Below are 26,284 nucleotides of genomic sequence, written 5' to 3'. Positions count from 1 at the left end.
CCTCTCCCTTGCAGGAAATCCTTTGTTCTCCTTCTCTGGCCTGAACCTGGCTCACCAGCCGGAGGGCAGAACAGTGTCTGGGGTCAGCAGCCGCATGGGCTGGCATCTAGACCCCATAAGGCTGCACAGGCAGGTGTGGGGAATCCTCTAAGGAACCCCCAGAGTGCATAGTATCATGCAGCTAACACTGGAATCGGTGTAGTTGCATGTTTCCAACATATTTGATACCTTACATATCTAGCCATTATGTAGTTTGACCAAGCATTGTGACCAGTGTCCACTACATACCTTAAGATGGCTTCCCTACACATGCATTATCCAGAAATTGACCTGGAGTATGTAGGGGTACCCTGCTCATGCAGGGGTACCCTCAGACTTAGGGACATGCACCCTACCCTTTGGCAGAAGGGCCTACCAGAGGGGTGACTTATAGTGTCTAAGTGCAGTGACCAGATTAAGCAGTGAAAGGGTGCATGCAGGTTTGCAGACACAGCTTGCATGGGCTCCCGTGGGTGGCACAATACATGCTGCAGTCCATGGGGGGCCCCTTGTGTACCCTAAGTACCATATACTAGGGACTTACATTGGTGCACCAGTATGTTAGTTGTGGGTGTAGAAAGTTACCAAGTGGCCAAATTTAGGGGCAAGAGCACTGGGCCCTGGTTAGCCGGCTCCCAATGCACTACAGTCCAAAACATACTGACACCATGCAAAAAAAAAGGGGGGGGGGTTTGGGCGGAGTGGATAAGGGGGGGTGGGGGGAACCACAACCAGAATCCAGCTTAGAACAACGACCACTGCATTGGCACGCAGAGTTCTGCTCCTGGGTATCTGTCAGGCGGCAAACTGGACATTTCTGCACACATTTACCAAACACTACTGCCTGGAAAGTCAGGTCTGTAAGGAGTGGCACTTTGCTGGTTCGGTCTTGCAGGACTTTCTGGTGTGAACTTGGTTCACAGACCCACCTCCGGGGATGGTACTGCTTGGGTATCTATTCTAAGGTAAGGAATCTGCAACTAGATGTCTCTGTCAAATGGACAATTTACTTACCTTGCATAACGCCTTATCTGGTAGAGACAATATCTAGTCGCAGATTCCTAACCGACCCACCTGTTCTCCTCGCTCTGCGAATTGATTTTTTAGGGACAGGAACTCCCATTTCAGGGCCCTAGTTTTGACACACCAGTAGTCAGTGTTCCTCATGGCTCTGGGCTTCTGGCATGAAAAGTCGTGAAAATAAACTGACATCAGTGCGCCAGGCTGGCGCCTATATAAGACGCGCTATGTCGTGTCCGGCGTAGACGACCCCATTGATGAACATGGTGCCGATCGACGCCATCTAATGACGTGCAGGGGTACCTCTCGAGAAAAATCTCCAGATCCAGGCTGACGCCTGGGGGAAATTCTAAAGTAAGGAATCTGCAACTATATTGTCTCTACCAGATAAGGTGTTACCAAAGGTAAGTAACTTGTCCATCACGGCAAAAGGGGGAAAGGGCATACATCCTCAACTATTTCCAAACTTGGGCAAATATATCTACTGTAATGCATATGGATCTAGTCTCCAACTGAAGAATTCTTCAAACTGGACATTTAATCTGTTCACAAATGTATCTGCCTCAAATTAACCCAGTTCCCTTAGAATCCGTCCTAAAAAACTATCAAATTGCAATTTGCTACCGAATTGCTCATTGCTGATATATACTGTACCTGAACTGATATTCCCCAGTACAGACATCAATGCCAGAGCTTCCTTCTCCATCTCCGCTTTACGCCCTCAAACTTGCTGGTACATGTCATCCCAGAAAGATTGTCCATCTCTCACAGCAAATGACCATGCAGGCACTTCTATCACGATGCTGATGCTTTGTATTGCTGCTCCATGGGGGCTATAAATGATGAAGGTGTAATACTTGTCAATTTGTGATCATCTTTTTTTCCTCAGCATTTTTAATGTGATGTTTAAGTAAAAACACAGGGATACAGCAATATAATTCCCCTAATTCAAGGTTCACTAGAATGCACTTAAACACCATACAGTCTTTTAAAATGACATTGATAAGAGTACACTGCTGCATCCTCTTGCTCAGAGGATAGTCTCTGAAGAGTAGTATGAGTGTCTCTGTATATCTGCCATGTGTAGGTGAAGGCAACAACATCCCTAGAACGCAACTCCCTGAACAGGGAATAAAGGGAAAAACTGGTCAAGGTGTGGAGGAAGATGGGCCAGGGCAGGGAGTGGCGGAAACCAAGCGTTCTATGAGGGTGCTTGCCAAGATCCAGAAGTGTTAGTGAGGGGTGGTTATGAGCCTGCTGTACAAGGGGGTATCACGGAGTCAAATCATAGGTGGCGTTACTGCAGAGGAGCAACAGGGCATGGACAATGAGACAAAGCTATGCGCGGATAGGGTCCGGGAATGGCCCGGTCTGGAGTGTGCGGGACCTTCACCATGGTCAGAGGGATGAGGTAGAGGTCTAAGTTGTCAGAACTGGTCGAAGAAAGTGCCCAGTGGATATTTGTGGAGGTGATGAGCCTCCTCATATCCAAGAGCATCCCCTTCAGCTCGAGCCCATCTGCACTTTGCCCTGTGTCAAGCCGCAACTGGCAGTGTTGACGCTGCCCTCCAGTGCTTGGTCAAGGTTCTCTCTGCCAGTAGGAATAGCATGCCGACGAATCATATTCTCACCCTGTGGCGTTTTCTGTGCTTAAGCATACCTAATGTGCAGGCCTCCCATGTGTATATATCAGTGAGTTCTGTGACGTCTTGCAAAAGCTCGTGTACTGAAAGCCAATTTGTGGAGAGGGCTGGTACGACCAGAGCATGTGTTGCAGATCAGCTGTCGGCAAATGGCAACAAAGACATCACAGATGCATAACTAGGAAGTAGTGATTGAACTGTTTCGGGGTTTAATAAGCCCAGTGTAGAACAGAAAATTTAATGCTCTTAAATTTGGCATTACGAGAAACCCACTGAGGGAATTCCAAGGTCTGCTCCCACTACTTATTACGAAGTGCCTTCCTGATGTCATCTTCCCATCTGCCTCGCAGCTTTGTCAGTGGGAGCCAAGTGTGTGGACGGATCTCTTTGTGGATCCATGTCATCAGGTGATGCGCCTACCCCCTGTGGAGTAACACTTGCAGAACACTATGGGTTTGAGGCTCCTCATCTTGTGTGGACCAGAGGGTCTGGAAGGAACTGCGTAGTTGTCTGTATGTCAGAAATTGACCTGGTGACATACCGTAATCGGAGATTATTTGATTTAAGTTTAGTAGATAGTCATCGCAAAGAGGTTACCAGTTGTATCTAATGACTGCTCATGCCAGCACCTCAGGTCCGTAGCGGAATAGGAGCCAGGGTGGTTGCGGGAGGCCCTATAGGGGGAGCCCTAAAGCATGGGGGGGGAACATGACGTGTAAGGAAGTGGACTCTCGTCATGCACTATCAGGCGACCTGTAGGCATTATTCTTGTGGGGGTAAGAAGCCTCTGATTGTGGCTGGTGTGAGGGGGCCTGTCCCCTGACATGTTTTGCTCAACTTACGGCTGACCAGCCATGTGATATCCATTGCAGCTGAGCTGGTAGATAGTATGCCTCGAAAGAAGGGGTTCCAAGGCAGCCCTTGCCTACAGGTAGCTGCAGCTTGTGCAATGTGACCCAATGGCGTTTATCACCCCAAATGAGCTTCCTGAGGAGGGTATCTAGTTCCTGAAAGAAGGCACAGGGACGAGGACGGGGAGGTGAGTGAAGTAGTGTAAAAGTTGGGGCAGGAAGACCCTTTTTGACAGTACTGTCCTCCCTGTTACTGCCAACAGAAGACGCTTCCAGGACCATATTCTTGGCTTCAGTGAGGATAAGGCTCTCTTCAGGTTGCCATCGAAGAGATCGGCTGGTGAGTGATAAATGTGTACACCAAGTTGGCGAATCGTGTTGCCTTCCGCCAACTGAGTGGGGTTCCCCCGAGTTGGATCTCTTGTGGAGAGGCGGCAGAGCTCAGTGGGTACACTCAAGATTTAGTTGAGTTGACGCAGAGACCTGTGGCACATGTGGTGTCCATGGTGCCATGAATGGGTACAGGTTTGGAGCGTGCATCGTGAAGGTAGAGGAGCAAATCATCCTCGCATAAGGACACTGCATATGCCCCCATCCTCTAGGGGGATTCCCCAATTTTGTCCTTTCATATGGAAGTGGATGGCGAGGTGCTCCATTGCGATCACATCCCTTTCCCACTGTGAATGACGAAGAGATGAGTCCTCCCAGGCGGACCCAGGAAGTGAGTTACATCTAAAGCAGTTTTGTGTATTTTGGAAGGCGGTCGCCGTCCCCCATGTGTGCTAGCATCTGGAAGAGGTAGTTCCAGGAGAGCATATCCAATGTTTTTTCAAGGTCAAAGACTAATCAGGCTGCATGGGGAAACCCATTGGGTGCCTGGTCCTGTACGTGGAAGAGTCATTTGATATTGTGGGATGTTTTGTGGCAGGGGACAAAGCCGTTTTGGTCTGGATGGATGATCACAGGGAGAATCCAGGCGTATCTGTCGCCAGTATCTTCCAGAGACTTTTGTAGCCACGCCTAGGATTGTGACCAGACTATAGGGAGGACAGGGTAGTAGGGTTTCTGGCTGGCTTTGGGAGGGACTCAGCAAGAGATAAAGGTAGCTTCCCAGTGCAGGTTGCCTCGTAAATAGTGGAGTAATAACTGAGGAACATGTCTTGTTGTGCAGTGAGGATATCCCCAGCGGGTGAAGCTAATTCTAGTATAGGACTCATGCGGGCATCCTGGAGGGTCAGCCAGGACAGAAGACAGCTGGATTTGTAACCCCTGTGCTGCGTGTCTAGCAATGCATCCGTTCTACTCATGGCAAGAGGCGATAAGTGGCTTCGATCTCCCTGTCTAATGTTCTATGGAACCCTGTCACCTCCTGTAAACAGAGTCCCGTCTTGACCACCTTGGAAGCCTTCTACTTGAATGCTCTAGTAGATGCCGATTTGTGGTTTTAAGTGAAATATTGGCAAATGTGTGACTTCTGGCAGTTGCAGAAGACTGGATCCTCTCAACATCCCCTGGGGAGGCGCCGTGTAGGCATCTGGGGAAGGGGAGCACTCCACTATAGATCCATCATGTGTGCGTTGTGATCGGACACCACCTGCCCAAGATAATCCGCATAGTGAATGGAGTTGAGCACAAATGGATAGCAAAAAATGCTGTTCAGGCGCACATGTAGGATGTGGGGTGCTGAGTAGAAAAAGTAGATACGAAAATGCCCTCCAGAGCTCCACTAATGCTCACCAGCAAAATGTTCCACCTGAGTGTGTGCGGGGGGAGTAGGAAAGTGGTGGGTGAGAGCAGTCTAGGTGCAGATTAAGCATGCAATTGTAGTTCTTTCCAAACACCCACTGTGCATGAGCCCTGTGAGTAAGGACGCCTGAGAGTGCTGTCCAAATGACCCCTGATCCGTATTCGGGTGTTGATACTCCGAAGTAGAATACGAAAGCCGTCTAGACGGCCCTCCACCAGACATAACTACACTCTTTGTCAATGACAGTGGAAAGGACTTGAAAAGGAACCCCTGGATAAATCCAGATCATGGCAACCTGAGCATAGGCCAAATAGGTGGTGGCATATATCGTTCCCCTCCACTGCTTCCACAGTAGCTGCATCTCTGGTATACATTTCCTGAAGGAAGATAATATGTGCGTGCTGGCACTTGAGGTAGGAATATACTGAATAGTGAATAGTGTTTCCGCACTGTGTGCTTGGGCGTGTGGTGCTACCCTAGTAGTGTCCCCCTCCGCTGTTGGCCCATCATCCCTGCCCTCTTAAGGGAGTGATGCAGTGCTACCTGGCCAGAGTGGTGAGGAAAGGAATATGGGGTTACAACTATTGGGAACATTTACAACATGTATAGCCTATTGCAACAGGTGGTACGCTCAAACAGAGAATTATAGTTAACCTTTGAAGAAAGTGGGGTGGTGACTGAGTTAGTAAGGATGATTCGCAAGCATGGAGTGACCTGAATTGCCACATCAGTTTGGAGCAGGGCTTAGCTATGGGTATGCGAGGAAGGTGAGGGGGAATGGTGCGGTATCCTATCTCGGTTGAGTAGATCACAGCATCCCATTCTCCAAGCAACAGGCAAGACAGGGAGGCAGGCCTAAAGTCATGAAGCGTGGCTAGGGACAGCCACAGACCACACTCATCTGTTGGCGATGGAGATCATAGCAGGATGTCAGCAGTCTGTGCATCACCAGTGGGGGTACTTGGTCACCCATAGCAGCTTTCACTGGGTAAACGTGAAGTGAGCTGGTGTTCAAAGAGGCAGCTGGGGGCTCTGAGCTCCCAGCCGTTGTATCGGATCAACATCAGTCTGGTTAAGTCCTCAGGGGGATAATCAGCTCAATGGGAAGGTGCTCCCACCTAATGTCAATTTTCCAGGTGGAGGGGGGTTCAGATGTCTGCTCTTCGGCTGTTGAAGGCACAGAAGCACATGGCGCAAGTTACTCCAGTCTCTGTGCACCCCCACCCCTCTCTGCGGGCCTCGCATGCACCATCCTCTACTAAGGATACCGCCTTCCGTCTTGTGCGCCGTGTCCAAACAGCCTTTTTGTGGATGCCGCCTCTCCGGCATACTCCCAGGTGTAGCGGGGCTTCAAGCGTCTGGCAGTGCCACAGGCAATGGACGAGGGGCGGACATCGCGGCTCCCTGTATGATGCCAGGGGATGGGTGGGGGTTGTACCAGGACCCGTTCTAGCAGGTGTGCCGGGTGGGCAAGGCCCACCCAAGCATAACCTTTGGCCCTCTCAAACACGGTAGAAGAGGCCATAGAGAGCGCCCCTGTTAAGTGTTTCCTTAATGTGGAGCTGGTCGAACATTAAGATGTTGTTTCACTTCAATTATCAGACAGGGGTCAAGAAGGAACCTCTAGAACATATTTAAAGTGCATTTAATTTTACAATTACTATTTTAGGTATGTACTCATAAGGGGAAAATACTGACAGGTGATTTTCCCTATTATCGTAGTCGCGCAGACATTAAAATACTCATCACACCAGTAAAAAAAAAAAACATCCAGGTTGCAACCCTATCTAATTTCTGAGGCAACCTGTAGTTGGATGGTATGAGTTGGGGGACTGGGGAGAAGTTGGGGTCTAGCTGTCAAAGATGCAGCAGGTTGATTAGCCCCAGGGCCTTTGGCAGTGAGCTGCCTTCTGCACCTCCGTTATGGGTGTTTTCTGTGGGAGTTCTGAGAGTGTTTATGTGTTTTAGTCTGTGTATGTAGCACCCAGGAATGTACTGTAGGATGGTGTATGCATTAAACTATTCAGATAGCAGTAGTGCATGCCTCATTGGATGAACAGCCATGTTGGAATTATACATGTCTGCCCATTGTAGGAAGCAGGCTCTGTATTACCAAAGTAAGGTATAGTGTGCACAGAGTCCACTTGATCCCCATAGGCTTTACAGAGGCTAAAAGAGATAATACTAATGCTGTCTTTTGTGGTAGTGTAGTCGAACAGTTAGGCTTGTCAGAGGGTAGTGCTAAGCATTTGTTGTCCACACAGTCAAGAAATGAGCCACACACTCAATGACTAACTCTAGGCCAATGTTTTATGTATCAAAAAATATACTTTGTTACTTTATTTCTAGAGCCAAAAGGTTGTTTGTTGCAGGTAAGTGCAGTTTCAAGAAAGTATTGCTTTCAAGTTTCAAAGGCACTTTGTTTGGAATTCACAGACCAAACAGTTTACAGGTAAGTAATACTTCAAATTTCAAAGGTAGGCACTTAGAGCAAATTTCCATAGAAAGCATTTCAATTCTACGGGAGGAAAAGTAACAACACAATTTGCAGCTACGTACTTGACATACGATCCCAGTCTTCTGGGGTTAAGGTGTCCACAAGGCAATGTTTAGGAAGATACCCAGGGTGCACCACCAGCAACACAGAGCTGGCCAGGTGCAGAGGTCAGAGTTGGTTTCGGCGCCCAATGGAGTCCTACGGAGATAGGGCACTTAAAAAGAAACAGCTTGCAGGTAAGTAGCTGCTACTATAGGGCACAGACCTGGCAGTTTTAGAACAGCACCATGGGGGACCACAGGTCAGCACCAAACACACACCCTCCGCAGCACGGGGGCGGTCGGGTGCATAGTGCAAACACAGCATTGAGCACCCAGTGCTTTTCAATGGGGGAACCCCCAGGGGTTACAAAGATGCTGCAGGCTTGGTCCAGGGAGTCGACTGAAGAAAACCAACTGCTGGACAGGAAAGTAGAGAGCCCACTGCATGTTGCTGGTTCAGGGGTACCTTTAGGGACTGAGAAATCTTCACCTGATCCAGTCACAGTCAGAGGGTCCTCTGGATTTAGGCTGCAGGTGTTGCTCGTGTTGGCCAGGAGGGGTCAGCACAGGGTGGACTTGAGGTCGGAATTAACTGGGGAGCTTTTCTGGACCAGTGGGCCACCTGGACATGAGCTGTGAGTGTCGGGTGAGTATCGGGCGGCCTTGCAGAACCAGGTTGTTCTAGAGTCCTTCCAGGAGGTTTCTTTGTGGACAGGACCGCTGTCCTATGGAGATCTTGGTCCTTGAGTAGACAGGCAGTCCTCTGGGGGTTTGTAAAGGTCTCTGGTCCTGCAGGACGAGTCGTCTTCTTGTAGCAGGAGTCTTGAAGCTGCAGACAGGCTAGTAGGGCTGGGGCCAAGTCAGTTGTTGTCTGGAGTCTTCTCTGCTAGTGAAGCTCTTCAGTCCTTCTTCTTCTTTTCAGGTCACCAGGAATCTGAAGAGCAAGGTTGAGGGGTCCCCCTAAATACTCAATTTAGGTGTGTTACTGTAGTCCAAGAGCAATAGCCAAAGGCTACCGTCCCTGAGGTTTGCTGCACCCTTCCTGTGCCCACTCCCTTTGGGGAGGGGCAGAACACATTCCTAGCTCTATTGGCTAACACCCTCCAAAGCAAGATTGAGAATTCTGCCAGGAGGGGTTCACCTCAGCTCTGGGCACCCTAGGGGAAGAATAGGAAGTAAAAGAGATGCTACAAAAACAAGCAGCAGAAAGGGTACCCTCCAGAGCGAGTCTTCTCAACATAGTTTCTGGTTCCAAAACCAGACAAAACACTGCAGCCTACACTAGAGCTCCATTTTTTTAAACAATTTCATAAGGAAGCAAAAATTCAAGATGACAGTTCTACTAGAAGTTATCCATCAAAACCAGCAAGGGGATTTTATGGCAATAATGGATCTAAAGGATGCTTATCTACACATTCCGAAGAATCCAAAACACAAAAGGTTCTGCAGTTTGTGATAAATAAAACATACTACCAATTCAAAGTTCCACCCGTTGGCATAAAGTCAACCCTGAGGGTTTTCAAAAAGTGCCTAAGTGGCACATCTGAGAAGAAAAAGAATACATGTCTACCTGTACTTAGACAACTGGATGGTAAAAGCAAACTCAGCACACAAGTGCAAAAAATACATAAAATCAGTGATGACAACACTGTAAATACTGTGATTCACAATAAACATGGAGAGGTCTTCGCCAAACCAGAACAACAGAAACTTCTCTTAGGAACGCAGATAGGCACAATTCAGGTTAAAGCTTTCCCATGGAACAAGAGGGTGCAAGTCTTAATGCAAGAAACTCTCCATTACAAGAGTGGTCAGACTCTGACAGTGAGGAATATGGGGAAATTATTGGGAATGATGGCTTCACGCATACCACTAATACCGCATGTGAGGTTTCACATAAGACCAATCCAAGAATAGTTACAGAGTCAAGGTCACAAGCAACAGGGAACTAGAAGGATCCTACGGGTGTTATACAAACATTACAAGAGGAGATGAGTTGGTGGAACAAGACAAATGTAACAGCAGGAAGACCATTTCTGACTACAGCTCCAGCAGTGACCATTACCACAGATGCCTCAAATATTGGGTGATGAGCACACATGGGGAAAATCAATGTGAGACGAATATGGAATCAACAGGAAGCAGTACAACATATAAACGTACTGGAGTTAAAACAGTGTTCCTAGCCTAAATGTATTTTCCTCTTTCATAGATGGCACAACAGATATGGAGATGGACCATTCAGAGACAGATAACGTTAACAGTGATACATCTGCCAGGAGTAGACAGTGTGCTAGTAGACAAGCTGAGCAGACAAGCATCCATCTCACATGAGTGAGGACTGAATCAAACAGGATTTGAGACAGTATTCCAAAAGTGGGGAACTCTAAAAATAGACTTATTCGCAATGCCGCAAAATGCTAGTTCTTCGGGTCAAGACATCCATACACTCAGGACATAAGGAATACGCTCTCAATAAAGAGATTTGCTTATGTTTTTCCCCCAATACCACTACTCCCAGGAGTGATAAACGGATGCAAACAATCAATGATGACCCTCATATTAATAGCCCCACAGTGGGCAAGACAGACTTGGTACTCAGATCTGATGGAGATGGCAAAGGAACAAAAAGACTGCCATTATCACAAGACCTACACTCCACGGAAAGGGGGAGAGTTCTATATCCAGAACTAAACACATTAAGCCTGAAGACAGAGAATCTGGCTATTTAGGACTACCTGAAAAATCTGTGGCAGACCCTAGATACGCGAGGTAAGCAACAACTAGAAAATTTTACTCTGCAAAATTGAAAGGGTTCACATTTTGGTGCCATAGTCAGCTTCAAAACAGGGCAGGAGAAACTACAGTAATTAGAGATTTGACTCATTTATTAGAAGAAGGCCTATCTTATGCTTCTTTGAAAGTACATCTTGCAGCAATAGTAGCTTACACAAGGGGCTATATAGGAAGAAGTTTGTTCACTGCTCCTGTAATCAAAAGATTTTTAGAAGGAGCAAAAAGAATAGAACCACTTAGGAAAGCACCTATGTGTGTAATCTCAATGTGGTTCTAACACAGTTACTGAAGGAACGACTCAAATCAATCTGTAAAACAAGTTTAAAGTTCATCGCATAAAAAACAGCGTTTCTAACAGCCATGGCTTAACTACGCAGAATAGGTGAATTGCAGGCACTCACTATACAGGCACCTGGTATTCAAATACATAAAGACAGGGTAGTCTTAAGAACTAACCTGCAATTTCTTCCTAAGGACATTTCTCATTTTCACATAAATCAAACACAAAAGGCTCTGCATACTCTGGATGCATGCAGGACAATAATGTATTTCATAGAAAAATATGACCGTTAGGAAAGGAAAGCAACTCTTTGTATCTTTTGCAAACAATAATACAGGAGAACCAGTTACAAGGGGTACCATTACAAAATGGACAACAGACAATTAAATATGTCACTAAAAATATTGGCATTCTACTAGAAGGAAAATCAAGAGCACTCGCTACAAGGAAAAAGGGAGCAACAATCGCTTTCCTAGCACTCTCAGCTGAACGATACTTGTATGGTGGCCACCTGACCATCAGTACACATGTTCACCAAGCAGTATTGCATTGATGCTAAAGTAACCAAACAAACACAGGTGGAATAAAAAGTTATAAAACATCAGTTTACAATTTCTACCTCATCTTCAACCTAGCCACCACAGTGAGGAAAACCTCTACAAAATCAGTGCACAGCATGCAAATCCAGAAAGGATTCATGCTGCAAAACAAAATGGTTACTTCCCTTTAGAAGCAGTTTTGCAGCTTGAAGAGTTTTCTGGATTCACGGTCAACCAACCCAACTCGCAAGGAAATGAAGCTATGCAAGTAAACAGAGGACATTCATACAGGACACTTACAGAAAGCTAAAAAAAAAAAAGAATCTGAAGATGGCTTCCAAGAGTGAGGCTTCTAGGTAGGGCTTATGATGTGAGAGGTGGATGGAACAAGCACCAAATGGTGGAGGCCGTCGAAGCCCAATAACAACAAAAAGAAAGAGCGAGTGAAGAAAGACTACTAATATATACTAGAAATTGCCAACCCAACAAATAGATAGCGAAATAATGCACAGCATGTTAATCCAGAAATTAATCTAGTCATTTTTTAATTCGGGACCATTGCCTCATTAATAATTCTACCAGTGTGCAGTGGCAGGCTGGGGAACTTGTTTTACTTGAGGAACCTCCAGGTTGGCACAAACAGTGCTGCAAGCATTGGGTACCTCTGTAATTTTCATGTCCTGTGTACTAGGGTGCTGTTTACCAGGTACTTACAGGTAAATTAGCCATTTCCAGTTGGGGATAGTCAATTCAACATACACGTTTAAGGTCAGGGCACTGGTGCTGAGATCTGGTTAGCAGGCCTTAGTGCGCACTCGGAGGTTTAAAAAAAAACAACAAAAAACAGCAGCATCAGTCGAAAAACTTTGGGGTGACCATACAAAAGAGGCATTTTCTTACAGCACTTAAACAGTATTTTATGATAAGACAGACACAACTTGTACCTAGAATAGAAAACTGTTGTTGTTTGTCATGGCAGTCTATACGAAGTAAAAGTGATGGGCAAGTGAATGACACTGCATAGTGTTACCGTGGAGTGAAATATTTGTTTACATCAACCTGGTATATAATTTAATCTCTGGTAGCTTTATTTTTTAAATAGAAAAAGGATATTTATGTTTTACTTGTATGAATTCTCTTTTGATTTAAAAAATAAAAGTAACAAAAATATTTTGTTTTACATATCCCTCTTTAGTCCTTTCCATATAAGGGAAAGAGATTACGTGTAATATGAAAACTGATTTACTATAACATTAAATGATAAAGCCTCACATATATAACTGTGCAAAAACTCTGGTGTTTGTTTTCCTAAGGAGCAAAGTCACACTATACATTGTATGAATGTGATGCGAGTAGTTAGGAAAGACCCCTGTGTCATGAGAGACTTCTTAAATGTATGTCAACCAGTTCTCACATGCAGCTTGTATTTGTTTTCAGTTCTGATGTGTTAGTCTACATTTTAACCAACACAATAACATGAAAATAATGTTTCTGGTTGACATTTCAAAGTATACTTTAGTGCTGGGAATATGGTACAGAGTTGAAATATATGTAATGAGGAGAAGGTAATTTGCACTGTGACAGCACTTTTCATTAATCAGAGAATCTTTATAATTTAATGGTTTTTATAGTCTACCACTTCATAGCCAGATCTACTGATGAACACCTTCTTTTACAGACCTCCAGTTGAAGCCATATCACAAGCCCTTACAACACATTCGTGACTGGCCTCAAATAGTCACCGAACTCACCAATCTGGATTCACAGAGAGAAACACCGCAGCTTTTCTTGAGACGAGATGTGAGACTTCCATTGGATGTTGAGAAAAAGGTTTGAAACGTGTTCTCTAAATTACCGTAGATTGTAGAGCAAAAATGATAGTTGTTTTTTTTATCTATGTAGTTTATGTCCTTACTGCTTACCATTGACAGTAGTCAGCACAGTGAATACACCACTGGTTTGGGATTCATAGAATATTCTTTATTTTTTTAAAGTAACATATGATTTCAAACACTTTAACGTTTTCAGAGTATCTCTCAATATTGTTATTAAATTGGTGTTTCCTTTTTGTATCCTAATTTTCCAGAGACCACATTTTTGACTGTTGCCATCATTAGTTGAAGGCTGTGCAAGCAACAGCATATTTTTTCATTTCCTTTTTAAGATCAGATTTGCAATAATATACTACTACAAAAAGTCTTCCATGTCATCCTTCACTTTGGGAAAAAAACTTTATTTTACCTCTTCTTTCATATGATTGCACACTTAAATATTTTAAAATCTGCGTTATACATGTCAATTTTAAATGTGTCCCTATGCTGTCATTCTTCCACTCAAGAGAAGCTGTCATTGATATTCTTGGGTTATGTATTGAAGAGGCCACTCAACAGGCCAGACATCTGAATTGGTGTTCGAACTGAAAAGTGCGACCTCCCATGGACCTTCTGGGCAGATCGTTTAGTGCTCTCTGGACCCCATATAGGTAATGCAGCCATCATTAGCCTGAACCTAACACTCTTGCTGTTAAGGACTGCTTTAAGTCTCAGTTCTCCCTGTTCACTACGCTGTTTCCCCTGTGGTGATAGGGTGAGGAATAATTCAGTTGAACACCTATCATTCCCATGGTGTCCCTGAATGCCCTAGAGACAAAGGCAAGGGCCTGTTCCAAGTGTAAGCTGCAACAGCAAATGTACCAATAAAGGCTTACAAATCTTTAATAACAGTCTGAGCTCAGCCGACCATTGTGGCCATAGCCACAGGAATCTAGAACAAGAATCAACAGCGACTAAGCTGTATTTGTATGTACCATCAGGTTGTAAGGGACCACAATGGTCCAGGTACACACAGTGTAGTTTGTTGGAAATTAGGAGGGATAGCTGCAGTGGGTGTTTGATGGTGGACCCTTTAATTTGGTGGCAAATGTCACAACAAAGGACATACTGCTTGGTCTGTTTGTAAAAACCTGGCCATCAAAAGTGTTCTTGTAATAGGGATTTTGTACCCGCCACACCTGCGTGAGCAGAAGCAACACCCTCATGCACTGGTTTGATGAGATCTAGTCCCTGGTCTCCGTTGGGGATCAAACAATCTCCTACTAGAGCCACTGAGATATTAAAAATATTTTTCAGGGTATGCTTTTGGTAAAGTTTTGCAATCAGCCGCAGCTTTCACAGCAGCCAGCGTCATGTTATGTATGAGAACGAGTTATTGCAGCAACGGAAGCCATAGCTACTACAGATTTGGCAGCTTCATCAGCCAAAGTGTCTCCTACAACATGTATCCCTACACTTTGATGTCCCAATGAATGTACTACAGGAGCTTTGAGCAGTCTGTCCCGAAGGTCATCTGCCTTCTCTGTGATTTTTTTTTTTTAAACGCTTTTATTTTATTGGCATTTCAAGTTAAGCAGGCATAACACAATACATTTTCTTACTCAGTGCAAATTTTAGCGGTAATGGAAGTAGACACAATCTGAGCTTACAGCTTTGTTTAGCCCCATGCACTGCTTGTTGCATTTACATTATCGTCGAAGAATATCACTCCTCCTTTGGGGTATTGGTATTAGCCAATTCACAGGTTTCTGTGTTTAATAGCGTTCCCTTTGGAATCTCTGAAGCCATTCTGGCGCCAGTCATTCAGTTAATCATTGAAGGATTGGACAGAGTAATACGAATCACACACAGTTAGTGTTGATAGGTCTGGATCTGTATGTTCCAGTGCCAGGACAAGAGCCTTAAGCTCTGCCAGTTGTGCACAGCAGACCTCTAGGATCTGCAACTAGGTGTTCTGAAGGTGAAAGGTACCATGCCTCATCACTCCGGTTACCGCTGCACAAGCGGCTGGTTATTGTTTTTGGTACCTATAGCTGGTTGTGCTGAACCATCCATCAGTGTAGATGATAGTTTGGTATTGATCAAGTGGTAATATATTGGTAGGTGTGGGGTATTCCTGTTCATATTAGAGGAATTCTTGGGTCTGAAGCTTTGGATCAAAGATGTAATCAACATCAGTGGCAATCAGAGAGGTTGCCCACTGAATGCAATATGGGTGTAATGCTTTGACATTTGGAACACTAGCTTTAGTGACTCCCCTCAAGGGCAGGCACCGGGGTAACAATTATAATGCGTTTCCCTTAGCCAAGTGGCCTCTACTTAATTTCAGCCATCTGTACAGCAGCCAGTATTTTTGTGTGGGTACAAAACCTTGTTCTGCATTTGAGTACAAAGGAGATTTGTATGCTATGGGTACTTTGTCACCCTCAATAAATGTAACATAGGTGAATCCTGTAGTGACAGCAATTATTCTGTTGACCAGGTTTTTCTTGTTGTCACATGTGTAAATGTTTTGCTTCTAGCATCTCCTGCCACAGTTCTCTGAGAATGCCTGTGTTCTGCTGTCCAGTATTGGAAAAATCTGAATGAATTAGATCATAGAGTGGTTTCATGCATTATGCATAATCAGGTATGTATGTTCTGCCAAAGTTAAACAAACCCAGCAATAATTGCAGTTTCTTAATGGTGTCTGGAGGTTGAAATTGAGCCCATTTTTCTAAAAAGTGCAGGGATGGACTCTTGCCTTCACCCGGCTCATATCCCAAAAATAGGACACTGACGAAAGCAATTTTATTTTTTGGGGAATTTAATTTGTAGCCCTGGGCGGCAAATCCTTACACAATCCGATCAACCCTGGCCAGATGTATGTTGATGTTGTCATCTGTGAGATAAATGTCATCCACATAAAAAAACACCTCAGGGTCAATCTCATGTAGTATTGATGTTACTCAGGCTAAAAACAACCCAGTGCTGTTCTTATAACATCTAGAACCAGTACTGAGAAGGAAGTCAAAATTACATCTTCCCCATGTGGTAGCTTGAGGACAAATTCAGGTCACCAATCTTTTTCTGCCAATAGAATATCACAGTTTTAGATTTCACAAAATATTTCTTCACTGGTGCGCTCTATGTCCCCCTCAATTTGGATCTTTAATTCATAAACCCTGTTGGGTGGGGATATGTGCCTGTCCGCTGTCTCAATGACAAGAAAGTTGTTAGTTGCTGTCACATCCATATTATCTCTAAGATTCTGGTGCCACATTGTGACCTCTGCCATACTGTCTAGCAGAGTCACTGCCCACATCCTGTTCTTCAACAACGTTCTCAGTGTGGCAGGCTTTTTTGATTGAAATTGCAGCCGCCTTTTTCTTTTCAAATTGCGGCTTCTGCTGAAGAGTTTTGTCCTCTTTTTTAACATAAGCTTCTGTGGAACATACTGAGTCCTTCTTCTGCTATGTGTAGTCACTTAGCGTCTCAGACCATCACACTGTTCCACTTTGTTTGTCCGGTGTGTCCTGAAAGGAATGAAAGAGATGTATATCAGTATATTGGTATCAGGAGTTTTTAAAGTTCCTCTGTTTTGAAGATTATATTTTCTCTCAGAGGTTTCCGGCTGCGGAGATTCTCATTTCTGACTTCTTCTGTCATTATTTTGATTTTGCTTATCCCAGCCTTTTTTTTCAGAACCCTCGGGTGCTCGTTTAGTACCTTCCTTGGGAGCAGTACTTTGAATTTGTGGTTTAGTTGGTCTGGCCCCCAAACTATCCTGTCCTGTACTAGTATAGGTTTCAGAAATAATTTGTGGCAGCTCGTGCTCCTGTTCCAGTTGAGGAATCTCCCCGAGCCGTTGGCGAATGGCCAAAGCTGCTGCTTCCTCTTTAATGTTACCTAAAATAATTGAGGAAACTGTGTCAAAATTGTGCATCAGTTTCATCCCCAAGTCCAGGACTGGGGCTGTCCTGTGTTCATTTTGATATATATTTTTTTTTAACACTTGCGGTAAATTGGCAAGTGTTGGGGTATCACGTGTGGTAGTGTAAATTGTGGTGAAGACTGAGCCCCAAGTGTTACAGTCCTCTGTTGAGGGAATAATAACAAATGGCAAGTACATTGTGTGAATTCAATGTTTGTCTTGGGGTTCCGCTTGGAGAAACACTGCTTCCAGCTGATTTGTTTTTGTGCAATCCAGAACTGAATCTTCTCCCTCTCTGAGGGTGCTTTTCCCATTGCCTGGACTGTTTGTAGATTAATTTCCAAAATGGGATTAATTTCCGAAATGGGCAATTGATGAACAGCTGGAGCAGCCTGTGCTGGGGCGGTGTTCAAAGTCTGCATTACAAATTTTATCACGTCTCTATATCACTACCAGCTGATTGTAAAGTGTGCGTACATCAGCTACTTGCATAGCCTGCACATTTGGATGTTGTGTGTTCATGCCAAGTGCTGGCCATGTCGGTCCATCGTTACTTAAGGGACCTAGGGGGTCATTCTGAGTTTGACGGGCGGCGGAGGCCGCCCGCCAAAGTCCCGCCGGCAGAATACCGCTGCGCGGTCAAAAGACCGCCGCGGTAATTCTGAGTTTCCTGCTGGGCTGGCGGGCGACCGCCAGAAGGCCGCCCGCCAGCCCAGCGGGAAACCCCCTTCCATGAGGATGCCGGCTCCGAATGGAGCCGGCGGAGTGGAAGGGGTGCGACGGGTGCAGTTGCACCCGTCGCGATTTTCAGTGTCTGCGTGGCAGACACTGAAAATCTTGGTGGGGCCCTGTTAGGGGGCCCCTGCAGTGCCCATGCCGTTGGCATGGGCACTGCAGGGGGCCCCACGACACCCGTTACCGCCAGCCAGGTTCTGGCGGTCAAAACCGCCAGAACCAGGCTGGCGGTAAGGGAGTCGGAATCCCCATGGCGGCGCTGCTTGCAGCGCCGCCATGGAGGATTCCCTTGGGCAGCGGGAGACCGGCGGTACACCGCCGGTTTCCCGTATCTGACCGTCAGAATGCCCATGGGAGCACCGCCAGCCTGTTGGCGGTGCTCCCGTGGTCGTTGGCCCTGGCGGTAGTCTACCGCCAGGGTCAGAATGACCCCCCCTAATCTCCGGGGTTGTATTACATGTGGTAGGGCGCAATTCAACAGGTTTTGATGCTTTTGATAAGAGAGAGGTATCTCCCAAGTATTGAAAAGCTTGGTACTGTTGTGGTACATTTGCTATTCTGTATGCATGAAATGTATGTGTATTTACATCTGTTTCAGGAGAGGTGACCCAAAATAAAATATTTCTGCTATATATGCATGGTGTGCTTTCACAATGAATGTATCATCCCCGCCCTCTTCTGTTAAGCCACTGGCTAAAAGAAACAGGGTGAGCGAATGTCTGCAGTTCTCTGGAATGTTTATTACGTTTGCCATATTAAAGACTGGGTATCGGAGTTGGGATCACCAACTGGGGAAAAATCCTTTTGTGGTTCAAGTTTGAACAACCTACAGCCTAGATCAGTGGTTCCCAACCTGTAGTCCGGGGACCCGTGGGGGTCCGCGAAGCCTCCTCAGGGGGTCCGCGGCTGCTTAGAAAATTAAACAATATTTACAGATTAGGTCCCCAACTTTCAATAATGACTTAGTGGGGGGTCCTCGGACTCCAATAATGAGTCAGTGGGGGTCCCCGGGTTCCAGTAATCATAAAGTGGGGGTCCACAGAAGTCAAAAGGCTGGGAACCACTGGCCTAGATAGATGCTCCCTATTTAGCTGAGGAGGATTGCCCTAAGACCATGGAAGTCTCCATTTAATGGTACTCTGGGTACCTTCAGTGTGTGTCAGACAGAGATACTCATGAGAATCGTAAAATTTGTGCCTACACCATTGTTAGTGGCGCCATGTTGTAAGAACTCTCGTATAATAAGAAGACTGCTGGATTTCGGGTGGCAGTACCTCTGCTCGTAGGTGACTGAGTCACTCCCACACCAGCTGGCAGCTGGCAGCTGTCAGCCCAACCCTTTCAGCTCTCTAGCAGCACCTCACCCAAACAAAACCGGTAAAGACGATTTGTGGCAACCTTCCTCATGGAACTCTGAAACCCCTCTGGGAAATTGTGGTAAACAAGCTTTACCCTTTTCTCTCCACATACAAGTCTCTTACACACGCATAGGCAAGAAAAGAAATGCACAATAGTTTTCAAAACATTTATTGACAAGACTGCGATCTAATAGTGAGGAATAACAAAATCATGATTGTGAAAATCAAGAGATGTAAAAATGAACAACCCCAACATATTGGTATTACATGGATATAAAATTCCTACCTAGACCCTAATCTCTAGCTCCTAGCAAGAGCATGGCGATGGAAGCCAAATCTGTCCATGCTGTGTCCAAGAGAAGCACACCCCACCCCCAATACTTTGATACAAAGGCAGGTCTTCAATCTCCAGATCAGGCTTGGCAGAGACAGCATTATGGATGAAAAATCCTCGCTGGAACCCCCTCTAATGCCCTTTGTCCTACAAGATGTTTTATAGGGGACATGTTTATGTTCTTGCACAGAAGCCTGACGCGAGTATGACCTAAGCGATGGACTGTTTACGTAGTCTTGTGGCGGCAATACAAAATATCATCCAGTATGCCTGTCATCCTGTTCTTGGGAACCCGGGGTAATAGAACATGATGCAAAATATGTCATCCGTTACACTGATAGTGCCGCTCTTGCAGAATAGCAACTGATTATGAAAATAAAAATATTGCCACTAAAACAAGCTGAACTAAAATGAATAAAAATTATAAATGAATACAGAGCATATTATATGGGTAAAAGGGCACAGGCCCCAAGCCTAAACTAAGCCACCACTGTGCCCAGGCAGGGAACTACCCATGGACCCACAACACCACATTCAGCAGTGACTGAATGAAGAGACACTAGTCTATGTAAACCAAATGCAGCCTGTTCATTCATACAAATCCCACTGTTTAGTGCTTAGCGCAAAGTGGTTGATCACACGAACAGTAGTGGCCCAAAAGTGTTAAAAATATAAACAGAAGCAGACTATTTTAGTAATTACTGAGTGTATAGGGAATAACGCCCATTCAACGATAAACACTTCAAAGACTTTTTAAATCCGTCTTTAAGGCTGTGTCCATTAACAGCATTTCGACCATTGCATTACTTAGAGGTTATCATTAGGACTGAAAATAATTGCCTTAAGATGTGGATTTCTACAATTAATGAAAGAAAATAAACACTCTATTTCTACCCAAGTACTGAAACAGATAAAATTAATTTTATGTGGCTACTTAAGTAACTTACTGTTCAGGTTAGGACGCTTACCTATAATCTGGCCTGGGACATTCCGATGTACGGGTTTTAGAAGCCACAATGTCACCACACAGTGCAATGTGTGATAGACAAGTGGCATTGAGAAACTGCATCTTCTCTGGAGGAAAAAGCCAAAGGCATTAAAACATCTTTGCTGGAAGAAAACTTCAGCAAATTGAAGAAAAACAGGAATCGGATAGTGGAATTCATCAGAATCAGCAAATGGAGGGACGGAGGAAGGAACACAGCTTTGTTGTGATATCTTTAAATAGTAAAATATCAGGAAATGGAAATTACGACAAACCGTATAAGGCAAGAAACATAATGGATTGGGAAGGTCAGGAAGAAACTAGGGGAGGGACAGCTGTGATGGAAAGGGGAGGAAAATAGGCGAGGAGCACGAGAGAAAACAGACCCAGGTGTGAGACTTTCCCAGCCCACAGTTGTGGGCTTCGTATGCATCTTCTGTAGCCTGGGAAACCCTCAAAGTACTGTGGTTTTTGATTGCCCAGGCTGCTGATATGCCACAGACATAGCACTTACAAGGTTCTGTAATCAAATGAAGTATCCAGTATGATAACCAATTCTGGAAATCGAAAAAGGAGATAATTTAATATAAAGAAGAGGATAAAATCAAAGGGGAAGTAAGCCACTCTTGAGTGCCCAAATGTGTGTACCGCCCCAGACCCTAAAACACAAAACCCTGCCTGGGATCTTTCCATTCTTCCATGTCCCAAGCATAGCTTCATATCTCGCTTCCTACTACCCCCTCCCACCATCCCATACCTGGCGCCTCAGACTTCACATGGCCAGCCACCCTCAAGCACAGGCTGTCTGCTAACAGAGGCCAAGATAGCTACCTTGTCTCCTTCTACTCCACAGATATAATTATTGTATGGGGTGGCAAGATCAATTCTAATAAGGGCATTCTTATGCAATATATTCCCACAATTTTTTTATTTTAACAATATTTTATTTTAATATATATTTTTAATTTTGTCTCTTTCCTTGATGTTTACACGTTTTAATGTATAACTTGATACCTTTTGGATGAATTATTCACCCTTTATTAGGTGTAGCTTCTTACCGAACTTTACAACTTACACTCTGTCATAAAACAAAGTAAACAAATAAAACCACAGATTTAAATTGCATACAAAGTCCTTTTCTTATTAATTCAAATAATTGGTCATTCTACGTTCATGCCATACATCGTCGCCAAAACCTTTCCTCCCATTCCATTTTGCTGGCAGCCTACACAAGTCATCTGAGGAGTCTTCCATAGACTAAAAACATCCTTGATGTATAACCACTATATCCTTATATGTGAATTCGTCTGTCAGTGGCTTATTTATCATTGACATTAGCATCTTTGGTTCAAAAGTAATGTTTAACCAATAAAACCTTTTTGAAAAAGAGCTTCAGATGAATATGGGGAAACTGCTTAAAAAAGGTCACCCATTCAAAGAAAAAAGAGATGAAGCAGTAAGTGAAAAACTAATGGGAAGATAGCTCATACGAGTAAATCCACTTGCACACACGCAAGGTAATCTCAGTTAGACCATGTGAAGTCATACAAGCATGAGAATTGACACTCACCAGAAGGCACATCTTGTAAAATAGACTGTAGGGACAATTGATGATAGGACTGTTGACACAAGGGATGAGTAGTCTTGATGAAAGTCTCGCTGCGCGTGCCTATTGCTTGGGCATGACATAACACCATCTTATTTTCCTCATACACAGCCCCCTTCATTGTACTACATGCTCCTTGATTTTATGTTGTTGAGTTGAGGTAAACCAGTAAAGTAGGAAGGCATCCACTACAAAATTGCCCCAGATGCTGACAGACTGTTTAGAAAGCAGTCTCCAAAAAAGCACTCTGGCAAACAGGTCTGAAATGTGCAAGACCCCCACATCACATAACCAAGGTGTTATCCAAATGAGGCTGTAAGTGGGAAAGTATTGAAACTTTATCAGCATCTATATTGTTGCTATCTTTCATATTACATAAAGGGCATAACATTATAAAGAAACAACTGTGTTATATTTTCAGCTACAAACCTGTGTGTCTTTCGGCAGGATTATGAAGAGCACACTGAATTATCAGATAAAATATTGAGCTGACTTTATAAGAGCAGCGTGGGTGGTGTTTATTGCGACAGTATTACTAGTAAATGTTCTTATTTTAGTTAACTATTCAGGGCCTGACTCTCAAAACTGTAATACAAAATGTAAGTTCTGCCTATACTTATATGTGTGAAATACTCTGCTCCGACTGCAGAGCCTCCTCGTATGTAGGTATACATTTTAGCAGTAAATGTGGGAGGGATGCAGGGGAATGGGTGGGAAAAGGGGCTGACTTATTACTAAAGAGAATGGGATTAGGGAGGAGTAAGGGAGGTATAGACGTGGCCAGGGAGCGGTTTAGTGAGGGACGTCACCCACCCACACAAGAGTAAGCCAGTTCCATTGCTCTGGAAGTGGAGACATTTTAACTTGTAGCAAGATTATACTCGAAATTTGTGAATACCAAATGTAGTAAACTTACTAGGACGTATAAACTTACTCAAAAGTGTAAAAATGAATCAAGCCTCTTGTGTTGTGTAATGACAAGCCATCAGCATTAATATTGTTTAGAACACCATTGAACGTTTTTGCTTCTTGTTCTTTTTGCTCACAGTTCAGCATTGATGATGTGATACATTAAGTGTTAGTTTTTTTAGAGTTATTTTTCTCTTTTTCTACAGATCGAAGATCCTTTGGCTATTCTTATTCTTTATGATGAAGCAAGACACAATTTGTTGAAAGGCTTCTGCCCCTCACCAGATGCAAAGCTTATAACGCTGGCTAGCCTGCTGCTACAAATTGTTTACGGAAATTATGAAAGTAAAAAGCATAAGCAAGGTTTTTTAAAGTGAGTATTTTCTAACAGTCTATTTACTAACTTTAATGCAGGATGTATGTTCTATGACTTAACTCTTCTAACCTTTGTGAAGTAACTGCTTTTATGTTTACTGCTGGATGCAGAACGGTACAGCAGATCATTTTATTTCAAGCTCAGCTGGACAATACCAGCCAGTACCACATGTTCTTTGCAATAGTGTTTAACAGGCAGGTGTAATTCGAGAACAACGGTGTAAAACTATTCTGAGAAGGATGGGCTACTCTTTGTTTTCTCCCACGTCATACATAGGCTGTGCGTATAGTCCTTTTACGATCTTGCCTGTGACAACACTCTTGCTGGTGAGTGATATTGCTTTCTACAAGGAACTAGGAGCCTGCCCATTACTTACCATTCGTGGGCTTTATTGTCACTCTCATTTACTGCCTCCTAATTGGGTAAAGAAAGCCAGGTACACTTCTCTTCTTTCCTTATGACACGTGGACCAAGTACAAATAGCTTCATCTTGACTTGGGTCCTTCCGCTGCTGGTGCTGTGACTGAGGTAATATTAATTCGTGACATGTGTAGTTGTAGATACACATGCTCTGCATACTTCTGCCATCTAGTGTTGGACGTGGACATGTGCACAGCATCCCAGCCAAGGCAGGCACCTCCCTAAGGTTTTGGAGCCAATGCTGACTCCATCCTCTGTGCCTAGTCAGCCACTAAAGACCAGACTTCCTCCCTGCTGACAGCTCCCTCAACGCCCTTTGGGTCTTCAGTGGTGACACCGACTGTCTCTTTGGACCAGAAACAGTGGCCGGCATTGAAACTAGCTTCAAAGTCGAAACAGATTTCGGCACCCAGTCGATCACCTATCAGGAACTGCTGATTCTTTGTCTCCAGGGTGAGTTGGACACACACGGAAAATTAGAGTGAAACCACCTCGAAAAGTGCAAGAGAGAGACTCTTTCTGCCATGAGGAAGCTAACCTTCAAGAAGCAGCTTGCATTGGAGCCTCCTGCACCTCCCAAGCTGAATAAACATCAACATAGGGGCACCAGTCCACTGTTCTCCCGACCTGATGTGCCTCCCCTCCTACTCCTCCTGCTCTTCCACCCCCATCTTCTCTATCCCCTCCTCTTTCTCTCCCACTACCACAAGGGCCTCCTCCGCCTCCTTTGCCAGAGGGCTCAGCAAATTCATCCTACAGGGAGAAGAGTCCTCTACACCCCAATACCTTTATGATGCCCCATATGACCCGGAGCCTTGCGAGGAGTATGGGTTGTTCCCCCCCCAGGTGACAATGACCCCAACCTCTACCTTGCGAAGCTTTGCCTTCCAGATGATAGCACCTCTTATCATAAGGTTATTCACAGGGCAGCAATTTTTCACAAGGTCGATCTGCGTGAGATTGCTGAGGATGATGACTTTCTAGTAGAAACGCTCTCCAACACCCAGCATTCTACACAATACCTTCTCATGCTGAAGGGTATGTTGAAGTCCACACAGAATGTCTGGAAAGGACCCAGTTAAGGCTAGGGTGGGGACACCCAGGGTTTGATTACGTTACAGGCCAGCCACCACCAGACTCCTTGATCGTGCATACCATGTGTAAACTAGCATATGCACAGGGTACTGGAGCTGCCCCTCGGCATAGAGTAAAAAAGATTGATGCAGTAGGAAATAGGGTGGCCGTGCAATCTGCCACCCGCTGGCACATCGCCAACTCTGTTGGTTTACTCTCCAGATATGACCGACCCCTGTGGGATGAGATGGGAGACCTGATTCCATACCTCCCTAATCAGTAAAGGCAACAAGCTCAGGAGATTGTAGCGGAGGGGCAGGTAAGCTCCAACACGACCATCAGGTGTGCTCTGGACACGGCTGAAACCACCATCAGAGATATTAACTCCAGCATTCTGATCCGCCGTCACACCTGGCTCTGTGTCTCTGGCATTAAGCCAGAAGTCCAGCAGCATCTGCTCAACATAAACTTTGATGGGGAACATCCCTCAGATCTCAGGCATCACGTTGATCAAATGCTAGAGAAAATAAAATCAAGAAGGATATGTAAACAGGTAAGGTTGTGAGGGCTCTTTAGTCCTTTTTGCTCTGTAGGTGCTTTCGTTGCTCACAGTGTCGTGGTGGCACCAAAGCCACCTCCCCAGAGGCTTCCACCTCCTGACCAGAGGCACCAGCAGCAAGCCTCCCGTGGGTATTCCATGGGTGACTATAGTGGGATTAATTCCAAAGGCAGAGGCAGTGTGGCAAAGGAAGCCGCCTTGGCAAAACTATTGACTCCCTCTTCCTTCCTTGTGACCACACAACACCCGTTGGGAGATGCCTGCAGGGATTCCTCACACAATGGCAAAACATCACCAGTCTTTCCATTGTAGACCAGGGTTATTGCATAAAAATCACTGCTTCACCATAGAACATTACGCCCACCTCCCCACCCACCAGCAAACAATCCCTGTTCACGGAACACATGTGCCTTCTAGAGGAGAAAGTTCACACACTCTTATTCAAGGAGGCAACAGAGCCTGTGCCGCCACAACAACATGGTAAAGGGGTGTATTCCCTTTACTTTCTCGTCTCCAAGAAAGACAGGTCTTTAAGGCCTATACTAAACCTCAGGCCCTTCAACAGTTATATCCTGTCAGAGTATTTCTACATGGTTACACGCCAGGAGTTATTCCACTGCTTCAGCAAGGTGATTTCATGACCACCCTTGACTTAAATGACACTGAGTTCTACATCCTGATTCACCCTTCGCATGACCACTACCTCAGGTTTGTGGTTACTCGTCACTTT

The 26,284-nt window shown here is 44.9% G+C and overlaps 1 protein-coding gene across 2 annotated transcripts in view; it reads left to right on the top strand.

Moving 5' to 3' along the window:
- KRIT1 (KRIT1 ankyrin repeat containing) overlaps positions 1 to 26,284 on the top strand; it is a 449,032-nt gene that overhangs the window by 254,687 nt on the left and 168,061 nt on the right. For both annotated transcript variants that reach the window (XM_069211631.1, XM_069211630.1), the window contains 2 exons: positions 13,132 to 13,283; positions 23,332 to 23,498. In XM_069211631.1, the coding sequence (XP_069067732.1) occupies positions 13,132 to 13,283; positions 23,332 to 23,498 (319 nt within the window). The remainder of the gene's footprint in view (positions 1 to 13,131; positions 13,284 to 23,331; positions 23,499 to 26,284) is intronic.

The sequence above is a fragment of the Pleurodeles waltl genome, chromosome 10, assembly GCF_031143425.1.
Source record: "Pleurodeles waltl isolate 20211129_DDA chromosome 10, aPleWal1.hap1.20221129, whole genome shotgun sequence".
Classification (NCBI taxonomy): domain Eukaryota; kingdom Metazoa; phylum Chordata; class Amphibia; order Caudata; family Salamandridae; genus Pleurodeles; species Pleurodeles waltl.
This window is presented reverse-complemented; position numbering and strand designations above follow the sequence as displayed.